At 43.2% G+C, this 12,442-nt stretch overlaps 1 protein-coding gene across 1 annotated transcript; it reads left to right on the top strand.

Moving 5' to 3' along the window:
- Nucleotides 1-2,612: 2,612 nt before the first annotated feature.
- On the top strand, nucleotides 2,613-11,770 carry CD93 (CD93 molecule). Its single transcript, XM_007525492.3, has 2 exons — nucleotides 2,613-4,881; nucleotides 5,139-11,770. Exons 1-2 carry the CDS (start codon nucleotides 2,948-2,950, stop codon nucleotides 5,161-5,163), a joined length of 1,959 nt encoding a protein of 652 aa, XP_007525554.1. The 5' UTR covers nucleotides 2,613-2,947; the 3' UTR covers nucleotides 5,164-11,770.
- The last annotated feature ends 672 nt before the right edge of the window (nucleotides 11,771-12,442 follow it).

Genomic DNA, 12,442 nt, shown 5'->3' with positions numbered 1-12,442 from the left:
ACAGAGAGACACCTGCAGCCCTGCTTCACTACTTGTGAAGCTTTCCCTCTGAGGGTGGGGACCAGGGCCTTAAACCTGGGTCCTTGCGCACTGTAATGTGTGTGCTTAACCAGGTGCACCACTGCCTGACCTTGTAGAAACTATTTCATTAGGTACTTTATGGTTTCTTTTTAGGTCTTTCTGCTTGCTTGCTATATTTATTGCCTTACTGCAAACTACTGTGCACTTTTGCTTTAGGGTATATGTTTTCCCCAACTTCTGGATGTATGTACTTATGCCCCATCTCATAGACCCTGGTCTATATCTAGGTTTTGAGGTTTGTTAATAACTGTCCAAAATTTATTTAAGGATTCCTATGAGCTAGGAAAGGTTTCACCAGCGTAATGAAGCTGGTGGGTTCATAGTCCACACCTGACATCTCTGGATGTAGTCCGAAGTGAAACATGCTGAGGTTGCATTGATTAGGTTGGGATCAGCAGTTGGTATGAATTGGGAGAAGCATGCAGGAAAGTAAGCCTTGCCCTAGAGGCTTCAGGACGGAGAAATATGGGCTTTAAAGAGAAAGGAGAAGGTTCCTGCTGTCTTAGGGTTTAAGAAAGCAATAGATAGCTATAGCTATAGCTATAACCAAATCATTTGGCAATTGGGTTCACTTTGAAAAATCCCATTATTAGGATTTTCTGTAGCATATAAGACCTTGCCATAATTTATGTCCTTTTGTGCCATTTACTTATAGCTGTACCTTATAAAGGAACACTACCAGTCTCTTGTTCTCTCTGGTCTAAGCTTTTAGGAGATTTCATATTTCAAAGAAAATTCATTATTAGACATGTACTAACAATTTGAGCCAACTGTTAAAATTCAATCTGATTACTAATTTCAAGTCTTAAGTGCTTAGACTCAGAGCTATGGTCTATGCAACAAAAAGTTTGAGACATTCGATCAATTTCCCCCCTTTTATAAACTGAATAGTAACTTGTGAGACTATAAGTTAATAGGAGTGTATATCAACACCATTCCCACCACCAAAACTCCGTGTCCCATACCCCTCAATCCCATCCCAGTGAAACTGAATATCTACCCTCACCTTTCACCCAGAGATTTTTATTTTGGTGCCATTTCAAACTTCTATGGAGGCCCAGTGTGGCAGATGCTGGTATCTATGTGCTCCCTTTCAAAGGAGTTACTACCACCAGTAACATATTCTGCGAACAATGTACCAGTCAACCCAGCAGAGAGGAGGGAACTGAAAGGTTTCCCTTCTGTTTCCTTTCTCACTGTATTATCCCTTCCACCCCAGTTTCACTTTTCCCAAATTAACTATCCCAAATCCTTGTCTCAGCGTCTGCTTCTAGGAGATTTCAAGCAAAGACAGTCCCAAAGAGCAGAGCATGTCTGTGATTACAGGAAATATTGTGGTATCCATATTGTAGACATAATTATCTTAAGAATTATTATTATTGGGAGTCGGGCTGTAGCGCAGCGGGTTAAGCGCAGGCGGCGCTAAGCTCAAGGACCGGCGTCAGGATCCCGGTTCGAGCCCCCGGCTCCCCACCTGCAGGCAGGTCCCTTCACAGGCGGTGAAGCAGGTCTGCAGGTGTCTGTCTTTCTCTCCCCCTCTCTGTCTTCCCCTCCTCTCTCCATTTCTCTCTGTCCTATCCCACAACAACAACATCAATAATAACTACAACAATAAAACAACAAGGGCAACAAAAGGGAATAAATAAATAAAATAAAAATAAAATAAAATAAAAGAATTATTATTATTTATGTCTAAGTGCCCATGTGAATCTGGTAAAAAAAAAATATCGATAGCACTTATGTTTAAATTCATAAATGTCTTACCAAATATTTTTACTCTGGGGTAACTAACTGCTGTGTGAGGAATTTATTCCTGTGCAATAAATGCCAATGAAACACACACAATTTTTATTTGTTTTGTTTTATTTTTGATAATTACTGTGCAAAGGCTTGCAGAGATCTTGATTGTCATCCTAGACCAAAAATTCCAGCTCCTCCTGGGAACTGAACTGGAGAAGCAGGCCTGCAAGCCCCAGCCCGGAGGCTAGAAAAATATTCATTCTTGCTCTCTGATGCTTATTGTAATGTTACTACTTTGTAACCCAACATACACATTCACATTGGGAAAGGCTGAAAACTGCCAAATTTCACCCAATTTGGTTTAACATTCTTAGGGAGCTTGGCATTGTGTTTAAAAATGCAGACATTCCCACGGCCCCATTCCTATTTAAAACTTTCTATCTATTTAAAGTTCATGATGGGGAAAATAAAAGAAAAAAGACTCCCAAAGTCAAAGGGGGCATGAGATAGGCAAAAGAAAAATCCAGTTAACTTCTAAAAAAGGCTGAAAATTATAACCATCAGTGGCCTTATGTCTGTAGTCTGAGGATATTTTTCCCCTTTTCTGGCTGCTTGTAAACCAAAGTGGAATTTTATTATGGGTTACCAAGTGAGCTTTTTCCAATTTCCTAGTTCCCCACAATCTCTACTCACTCTGTAGCATGCCATTTAGCTTCCTCATGGGGATGAGAGAGAGAATGGAGCCAAAATAAAGCAGTCGGTGTCCCTGGGCTGTAAACCTTATCCTCCCCACCCCCACCCCCATTGCCTCTGCAGTTTCCCAGCGCTTAGCCAGGGACCCAGCGGAGCTGCCTGGCCCCTTTCAGGAACAACGGAACCATGATGAAGGCAACAGGAGTCAGAAAACTATTCAGTGCAGGAAGTCCCAGTATCCGGTGAGAAATAAGAAGTACAACAGCACAGGATGCGCCTTGGATCAGGGGGACGTGAAAAGCTCTCAGCCTTTGTGTCCTCCTCTGAGCCAGAGCGTCTGCTCCGGAGCCCCCTGCTCTCCTTGGAACTCAGCTGGGGACACCACTGTCGCTGTCTGACTTCCAGCCTCTGCTGAAGAGGACCCGGGGCCACCATGTCCATCCCTACCGGTCTGCTGCTGCTGCTGCTCCTGGACCAGCCCTGGATGGGAGCTGGTGCTGACGGGAAGGCTGTGTTCTGTGCAGAGACTGCCTGCTACACTGCCCACTGGGGCAAGCAGAGTGCATCTGAGGCCCAGCATCACTGCAGGCAGAACGGGGGCCACCTGGCTACTGTGAAGACTGAGGAGGAGGCCCAGCATATCCAGCAAGCACTGGCCCAGCTCCTAGATCAGGAAGCACCGCTGGCAGCTCGGATGGGCAAGTTTTGGATTGGGCTCCAGCGAGAGAAGGGCAAGTGCCAGGACCCCAGCCTGCCACTGAAGGGCTTCAGCTGGGTGGATGGTGGGATGGACACACCCTACGCCAACTGGTACAAAGAAGTAAAGAACTCATGCATCTCCAACCGCTGTGTGTCCTTGATGCTGGACCTGTCCCTGCCACCCATGGCCAACCGTCTCCCCAAATGGTCTGAGGGTCCATGTGGGAACCCGGGTTCCCCTGTCAGCAGCATTGATGGCTTTGTGTGCAAATTCAGCTTCAAAGGCATGTGTAGACCACTTTCACTGGGAGGCCCAGGCCAGGTTAGCTATACCACCCCCTTCCAAGCCACCAGCTCTACCTTGGACACAGTGCCCTTTGCCTCTATAGCCAATGTGGCCTGTGGGGAAGGAGGAGAGGGTAAGCAACATTTCTTCCTGTGTAGGGAGAAGGAGCCTGGTGTATTTGACTGGGGTAACTCAGGTCCTCTCTGTGTCAGCTCCATGTATGGCTGCAACTTCAACAATGGAGGCTGCCAGCAAGACTGCTTTGAGGGGGGAGATGGCTCCTTCCGCTGTGGCTGTAGGCCGGGGTTCCGGCTGCTGGACGACCTGGTGACCTGTGCCTCCAGAAACCCTTGTAGTTCCAACCCCTGCAGGGGGGGAGCAACGTGTGTCCCTGGACACCAAGGAAAAGACTACTCATGTCGCTGTCCCCAAGGCTACCAGCTAGACGCAAGTCAACAGAACTGCTTGGATGTGGACGAATGCCAGGATACCCCCTGCCCCCAGGACTGTGTCAACACTCCTGGGAGCTTCCGCTGTGAGTGCTGGGTGGGCTATGAGCCCAGTGGTCCTGGAGAGGGGTCCTGCCAGGATGTGGATGAATGTGCCTTGGGTCACTCTCCCTGTGCTCAGAACTGCACCAATACAGAAGGCTCATTTTACTGCTCTTGCCAAGAAGGCTACGAACCAGATGGGGAGGATGACACCCAGTGCCTAGAAGTGGATGAATGTGCTGGCCCAGAGGGCAGACTCTGTGATGACATATGCGTTAATGTGCCAGGGTCCTTCCACTGTGGATGCAAGCCTGGTTGGGAGCTGGCCCCTAATGGGGTCTCCTGCATTGTTGACTCTGCTTTCTCAGGAGTAACGACTGGGCCTCACCAAGAGGAGGAAACAGTAGGTGGACAGGACAACTTCATACCTTCTGCCACACCATTCAGCTCAGCCAAGGATTTTGAGGTTGCATCCAAGGTGCCCCCCACTGTAAGGAGACCTTCCCTCCCATGCAATATATCCATGACTGCTGCTCCACCTGAGATGCTGGCCCCTATCCACACCAGTGGATTCCCTGGTGTCCAGAAAGAACCCAGTACTCACAACCCCACAGTCACAGACACTATGGACCTTGAGGAATCTACTGGTGAGGATCTTGTGGCCAAGCAAAGTGAAGAAGGTACTGATGGGCAAAAGCTGCTTCTGTTCTACATCCTGGGCACTGTGGTGGCCATCTTACTCTTGCTGGCTCTGGCTCTCGGGCTTTTGATTTATCGCAAACGGAAAGCAAGGAAGGAGGTGATAAAAGAGAAAAAAAACCAGAGCACAACGGACAGCTACTCCTGGCCTTCAGAACGAGCTGAGAGCAAAGCCATGGAGAATCAATACAGGTAAAGGAGGCCTGAGAGTGGGGCAGGGCAGGGGGGTGGGCAGTTCTGGGAGCTGGGTGGGCAGTGGTCACCTCACAAAAGCAGATGGCAGAGACAGGCTGTATCCACATGGACTGAGTCTCATTGCAGGTCAACTGAAATCTTGTTCCAATTTGGAACTTAGGGCAGCTGCCATGCCTGTAGCCTGGGTTTATGTGGACGCTGTCTAGTACCAATACATGATTGGGTCCAATGCTGTCATCTTCTGTTTTCTGTAGTCCGACGCCTGGGACAGACTGCTGAAGGAGTGGTGGCCACAGAGACCCTGACAATCAGCTTCCTTGTTCTCAGAGTTTTAAGTGCATCCCTGCCCTGGAATGGAGAGAGGGCACACATTCTTCAGAAAGATAGAACTGAACTGGAACCTTAACAAACAGTTGTAAACCTTCACTTTAAAAACCTGTCAGCTTGGTATGTGCAGGTATTTGTTACATTTGTATAATTTGCCTAAAGTGGAAACCATATGTTGGGAGTATCCTTGTGGGAATTTTGTGATTGCTAACAGTTCTCAGTTGTCCTCCCTTTTCAGACAAAATGTGACTAATTTAATTTTTTTACACTGATTGTGTATGGAATAATACAGGTCAGGTGCTCTTAGGCCTTAATTATTCAAAGAAGAGGCCATCTGCTAATGCTGTTTAAGAATTACTTTTCTTAGAATAAACCAACAAATTGTGTTGTTATATAAAAATACCCCCCTTTTTTTGTCCAAGGGAGTAGATAGGATTAGATTTTTTTTTCAGCACCAATACCTCATGCATGTGTGATTCCACTACTACCAGGCTGATCTATTGTTATTGTTATTTTTTCTTTTCAGATATATAGAAACTGAGAGGGAGAGAAAAGGAAGTAGAGAGAGGGAGGGAGGGAGAGAATGAGGGAGAATAAGAGAGGGAGAGAGAGGGGGAGAGAGAGCAGGGTTATGATAGCACCATTTCACCATTGTGAAGCTGTAATACTTCTCTGTGATGCCTGGACTCAAACCCTGGATTCAGAGCAGGACAGGACAGGTACCCTACTGGGTGAGCCTTCTCCTGGCCCCCTGAAATCATTTTTAATGTTCACATTTGCATTCCTGTGTCTTACTATTATAGGTCCTGCTGAATGGGTGTTATTGAAATCACCAAAGTACATTTAAATTGCTTAGATAGCAAGGAGGCTGAAAGTTCAGAAATCATAGTTCTGAAGTTCCTAGTAGTCTTTGATTTATTTGAAAGTGAAATTTGTAAAACTGTGGGGAAAGTAGGAAGTGAATTAAAAGTATGTTTGAAAATATGTCATCTCAAGATGATGGAGGTCTGTTTTGCAAGCACTTGAATTAGTGCATCTAAATGCACTGATGTAATTACTCACCTGAGCACTGATGGGATAAAATCTCAGATGGAAACAAGTCCAGGACAATTTGTCTCTGACCTTTTCCCTCCCACCCCCCACCCTGATGCTGCCCACCTTTCCTCATGCAGTTCTGGATGCAAGGGCTTAGTTTATAACTGGAGAAGGTGTTTCAAAGTCTCTTATTCCAATGGTTTCTAAAAGATATGTGAGGGATATGATAGCCTGAGTTTTGAAAGCTGCTGACAGAAAGTATCAAGCATAGGTCACAGTCAACACTACATCCTGACCCTGATTTGTAGCTGAAGTTCATAACCTAGTTAGTTCTGTGGGGTAACCTCCTGGTCCTGTTATGAATGTCTGATCTCTCTCTCTCTCTCTGTCTCTCTCTCTCTCTCTGTCTATCTCTCTCTCTGTGTCTATCTCTCTCTCTCTGTCTCTCTGTCGGTGAGGGAGAAAAAAAGAACAAGATCATTAACTAAGATTTCTTGAAATAGCAAAACATGCTCAAAGCAATGCTAATGTATATTCTTCAGTTAAGTTCTGTAATCACAGAGCACCCTTCCAATCTTGGTGTCAAGAGCATTCTCTTCCTGGCTGTTTTTTCCAGTGTTTCTGGGGAGCAGCCCAGGATTCCCAATAGTCAGAAATTTCAAAGCTGTTGAGTGGCTTTCTGCAACCACTGTGCAAGAGGACAGACTGAGGGAAACATTTCCTGCCCAGGAGTCCAACTCTATCTTTCAGAAAGAGGGCTCCCGATTGTTTCGGCTTTTGCCTCTGAAATGCCTCTCTCTCTGAGGTCACCACTCTCACAGGAATAGCAACCAGGTGCATGACCTTCACAACTAAGTAAATATCCTTTTGGAAGGAGGACACAACATTTTTTTTCTTTTTCCATAAGTAAATGTAAAACTGAAGAAGGTAAGATGGAAGGAAAGATGGAGGCTTTGTGGGGCTCAAAGAGATGTTTTGGAACCACTGCATTTCACAGTCATCTAATCAGTTTTCAGTGGGAGCACTGATGTTAAACATTCCAAGAGACAAAGTCCATGTCCTTTTGACCACAGGGCCCTTCTCTATCTGTGGTATTGAAAACAATTTTGATGGTTTTTAAGACTTGACCATACCTATTCCTGATCAGTATCTATGCATAGATGACATAAAAGCAAATCCAACATCTCTGCCTCTAGAACTTTAATAATTCTTTCTCCTCTCTTTTGGAAGTAGAAGGGATTTTATAAGTTTTCTGTCAGCCTGTCTGTGGTTCTGTGAGCCTTGTATTGGGCAAGGCTATCAATGAGCTTTCTTACTTTAGTGTTTGGATTTCCTATACATTTCAGGCTTATTTTCTGGTTTGAATTCTTCTCTCTTCCTCCCCTTCTCTGTATATGTATGTGTGTGTGTGTGCGAGGGGATGTCTAGACCTGCCCACCCCATATTAGAGATCTCTAACTTCTGTTGTGGATTCCACTGGTGAGTATGCATTAATAAAGAAGATTAAAAAAAACAAACAAAAAACTTTTGGGCAGAGTCTGCCTGCTCACTCTCACAGACCCTGCTAAACAGTTGCCACGATCCCAACACTGGACAGCCTAGTGGTCACAAACACATGCATTATTCTCTCATTTCATGTGACTGTTATTTTTTCCGCAGTATACAAATTCTTTGGAAGGAAACTTAGGGTGGGAGATGGAGCATAGCAGTGGGTAAACAAATGATCATTGATCAGCCATTCATTTATCTAGAGGGGCTCCAGGTGACTGAGGCTGTGACACAGAGACCAAGACAAAGGGGTACTGGACAAAGTGTAGGAGGAGGAGTACTCTGCCATCTGTAGATTCCTCCAACCATGACCCCATTGCTGGGCAGGGACAGACCCGGTGCTAATCTGTCCTGACTTGTCCAGCAGCAAAACCAGTTGAGAGAGCTCCAGGGCAACAGATTCAAAGACAATGAAGACTTTTGCCTAAATATAAATTTCCATATTGCAGTCATTCCATGAGACTCTTGGAAAAACAAAATCTTTATTAAGTTCAAACTTATTCCTCCCACCTCCCAAGGCCAACAACTAACAGGAATATATCTCCTTAGACATACAGTCCTCTGCCTGTTCCTGACTATTAGGGGCAGTTGCTACTCTCCCTTTCTTCTTACTTTGAGAGACATGGTGCAGGAGGAACCTTCCCCCAGGAAATTGGATGGGTATAGGAAAACAAGGATGGGGCTGAATATCTCAAAATGCTGAGGCTATACTTGAGTGTGATCTATCCTTTGTAGGACAGACCCAGAGCTTTTCAGCTGCTTGGATGTGAGGCAAAGAATAGTCACCCAGGAAGCAAAGAGTGGTCACCTAGGAGACTAGTCTTCTGGTGACTATATAGTACTATACCTCCACCCTATTTTCCCCAGCAGAATTGAGTGTATGAATTAGTCAGTTAACCTAGTTCCAACCCCCAGGGTAGGAACCTAGTCCCTGCAGAGCTTGTATTTAGTCCTAAGTGTAAGCTCATTATAGACTCACAATCTTTTTAGAAAAAGCTTATCTTGGGTGGGGGTAGATAACATAATGGCTACGCAAAGAGGCTGTTCTGCCTGAGGCTCCAAAGTCATAGGTTCAATTCCCCTGCACTGCCATAAACCAGAGATGAGCAGTTCTCTGGTTAAAAAAAAAAAAAAAAAGGAAAAAGAAAGAAAGAAAAGCTCATCTTGTGCACATTACTAAGGTTCAAACCCAGACCCCCTACCTGCAAAGGGAAAGCTTTTACAATTGAAGCAGAGCTGCAGTTCTCTCCAAACCCCCATCTATCTCCTTCCCTTCTCAATTTCTGTCTTACCAAACAAACAAAAATTAATTAATTTAAAAATGTTTTTTTAAAAGCTATCTTAACATTTCTTGCAACATGATTAGGTTAAAAAAAAAAGGTGTAGTAAGAAGTTAAACATGTCTATGTCCCTGTCTATGTACATCATGTAGGAAGACAAGTTTTTTCTCTTAAATTCCCAGGTTCATATGATTATTCTTTTGAGTTTTTTTTTTTCTTCAAAAGTTTTAGTTTCAACACATCCCAGATGGAAACTAGACTTGCACCACTTGAACAACCTTGGAAGAATGTGGATTTGATCATTAGGTACTTTTTGTTTCAACCTTCTGTCTTATAAATATTTCTGTGAAAGCCAAAGATCTTACTGGCTTCAAAATAATACAGTTCTTAAAAAAGCACACACACATATATTAAAAAAGCAAATATATAAAAGGAGAGCCTTTTCCTATTATTTTTTTTCTTCTAAACTTCTCCATTGTCTAAATCAGGAAAACAGGAAAGCTTTGCTTTCTAGCAGCTGCATAATGTTGTAATGTCCCCTGCATATTTCCATCACCTTAAACAATAGCTTTGGCTTGGGAATTTGAAATTTAATCCCTGAAAACATCTGTCCCTTTTCTAGCTACAAAATCTGCTCTTTAAATCTGTATATATATATATATATATATATATATATATTTTTTTTTTTTTTTTTTTTAACTGAAATGAAGACAATCATAAAAATTCTCCATGTATTTGATAACCAAGTAACTTAGTTCAGTTGAGATTTCTGGAACTAATACTCATTGAAATGCTGATTTTTTTTTTTTTTTTTTTTAGTGGACTGTGTTTTGGTCTGTTCCTAAAGATAATGTCCATTTATTTTAGGAAGAGAGCCTGGAATTCTTTTCTTGAATTGTTCCTCTTATCTGCAAGGTGGCAAGTTTCCTTTCTAACAGATTTTGTAGGCAGTTCCTTGGGCCTGGAGTTCTTTTTCATGTTTAGCTAAAGCTTGAGTTAGCTCCTATACAAGGCCTTGCTCTGTGGTGTTAGAGATGCAAATGTTGGCAATTGCACTATGAATACTAAATAAGGATGTAAATATTTTAAAGAATGTTTATTTAAAATGTACTCCAATAATTCTAGGATAAGGAAATTACCTTGCTGGGTTGATTTTTACCCTCAGCATAAATGTAGCCTATGTTGGAGGAGGGGAGATAATGGGACTCTGAGAAATGGAATGGCACTTTGAGTCAGCATCATTTGTCAACTTTTGCGGTTTGGGTTACACACCTAGCCTAATAACCATTCAAATACAATAGCTGTCAACTTGCTTTTAATGTATTTGAAAAAAAAAAAAAAACCACCTCAAAATGTTTAGCAGAACTTGCATTGGAGATCATGAAAGTCATCCACTTCCCTTTTCAGATTGTTGCTTGATAGAGGCACCTTTTCTGCTCTCTTTCAACATCTTCACCTACCAAAGGTAACAGAGCTCCTTAGCTGGCGCTGGAATCTTCCCTCTGCAGGAACCATCCCTCCAAGCTCTGTCCTCAGGGAAAGGGGCACACTGAGGGTCAGTGCTACCCCACATGGCAGTGTCTCAGCTGCTGAGACACAAAGCTGGATTGATGCTGACAGTTTTTGCCTTCTGATCCAGAGTCTGCTCTCTGTGTCTCATCTGTACTGTTCAGTTTCCTGCAGCTTTTTAATTGTAGGGATGGTGGTTGGTGTTGGATTATCCACTGAAGGATAGTCCACTTGGTGTGATGTGAAAACACCATTCTAGAAGTATTACAGAAGCATTTATCACAGCTTTGTTAGCAAAGCCTTTCCAGTTTATTTAGCTAATTGGACAGGCAGGCCAGATCCTTCATTGTTTGGCTGCACAAACCTCACTGTGTCCAGAAACTGGGAAAGCAGATGGTGGTCAGTTCTGAGTCCACCTGCTTTTCAGATTGTGTGCTTAGGAAGGACAGGCTTAGGGAGGATGAAGAGCTCTGCTCTGTTGTGCTGCTAATGGATAGAACACTTGCCATGAGCACCCGATGCTTAGCATTGAATAAAGCTGATCATTTGAGGAGTCCAGTCACTAATAAAATAAATTTGGAAATTATCTCTTAGTACAAAAAAAAAGAAGAAGAGAAAAAAGGCTATCTCTAGCACATACACACATGCCAGGCATACACATGGACATGTACCATAAATGTACATAAACATATACAGACATATAATTTAAGTATCCTCCATATATATATGTCAAAAACCCAAACAACCTGAAACTAGCATTTCTTGACTAAAGGAATAAGTCATGATCAAAGATTCCAATTACTTTTGGGGAATCATGGAAGGAATTGAGTGTCACACAAACAATCTTGCTGCTTCTCTCCCAGGTAGTTTCTTCATTTAGATAGAATGACACAAAGAGAGACAGAGGAAGGGAGAAGAGAGCATAGCATAGCACTGGAGCTTTCCCTGGGCGACACCCATGGCAAGATAAGCACCACACCCCATGAGTTCTCTCTCTCTCTGACCCCAAGAGAGCAAATTTTAATAATGACTCTTTTTGGTCTCCTTTGCTACATGCTAGCTAAAATAACTTAAGTGTTAGGTAAGTCTTTAAAATATGACTCACAAAAATTCAATTTATATAGTGTCATTTGGTTGGTTAAGAACAGTTGTAGCAGATACCATGGTTTAAAATACAAGACCCCCCCCCCCAAAATAATAAAGCAAGATCCACATATAGGTTATGCACATTCCATGATTTTTTATATGAATCAAATGAGCACAGCTGGTCTTCTGCTGACTCAAGTATATTCAGTTAGTCTTAAGAATATTCATTTGGTTAGGGAGGGAGGGTAGGAAGAAAACTTTGGGGGCCCATTACAGAATGAAACTGTATGTATATGTATATGTCAATCATTGCACTGTAAAACATTAACTCCCTTAATAAAAATAAAAAAAAAAAAGAGTACTCATTTGGTGATGGGACAAAGAGAAATGCTAATAAACCAAGTGTTGGTCCAGAGTCTCTCTGAGTCATTTTTTGATATTACAGTTGCTTACAAAGAAAAACATTTCAGATCTTCTTTATACCCCTTTCTCATTCTTTCAGGGGGATTAACAGGTAAGTGGTTAAAAATAAAAGTGAAGAAAGAGGGGAAATAGGGTGGGGAGGTCAGGATGACCCAAGAGGCTGCTGGTCACTGCAGGAACTGAGACCTGGCAGGATGCTTCATGGCGCTGGGCACATTCCCTCAGTCTCCAGGCCCCACAGTCACATTTTCCATGAGCTCCGGCCCCACTTTGTTTGGTTCTCATTAGAGATTTGTTACCACTGATTTGGATGTTGATCTCCTGTGATCAGGATTGATTTATAAATTACA

This window comes from Erinaceus europaeus, chromosome 1 (genome assembly GCF_950295315.1).
Source record: "Erinaceus europaeus chromosome 1, mEriEur2.1, whole genome shotgun sequence".
Lineage (NCBI taxonomy): Eukaryota > Metazoa > Chordata > Mammalia > Eulipotyphla > Erinaceidae > Erinaceus > Erinaceus europaeus.
The sequence above is the reverse complement of the archived record's forward strand: the minus strand, read 5'-3'. Positions and strand labels throughout refer to the sequence as shown.

What these genes read in the sequence shown, in the direction of transcription:
- CD93 (XM_007525492.3), top strand. Translation starts at nt 2,948, where the DNA reads ATGTCCATCCCTACCGGTCTGCTGCTGCTGCTGCTCCTGGACCAGCCC. An exon ending in GCCATGGAGAATCAATACAG is followed by an intron (nt 4,882 to 5,138) that starts GTAAAGGAGGCC and finishes TGTTTTCTGTAG; the next exon opens with TCCGACGCCTGGGACAGACT.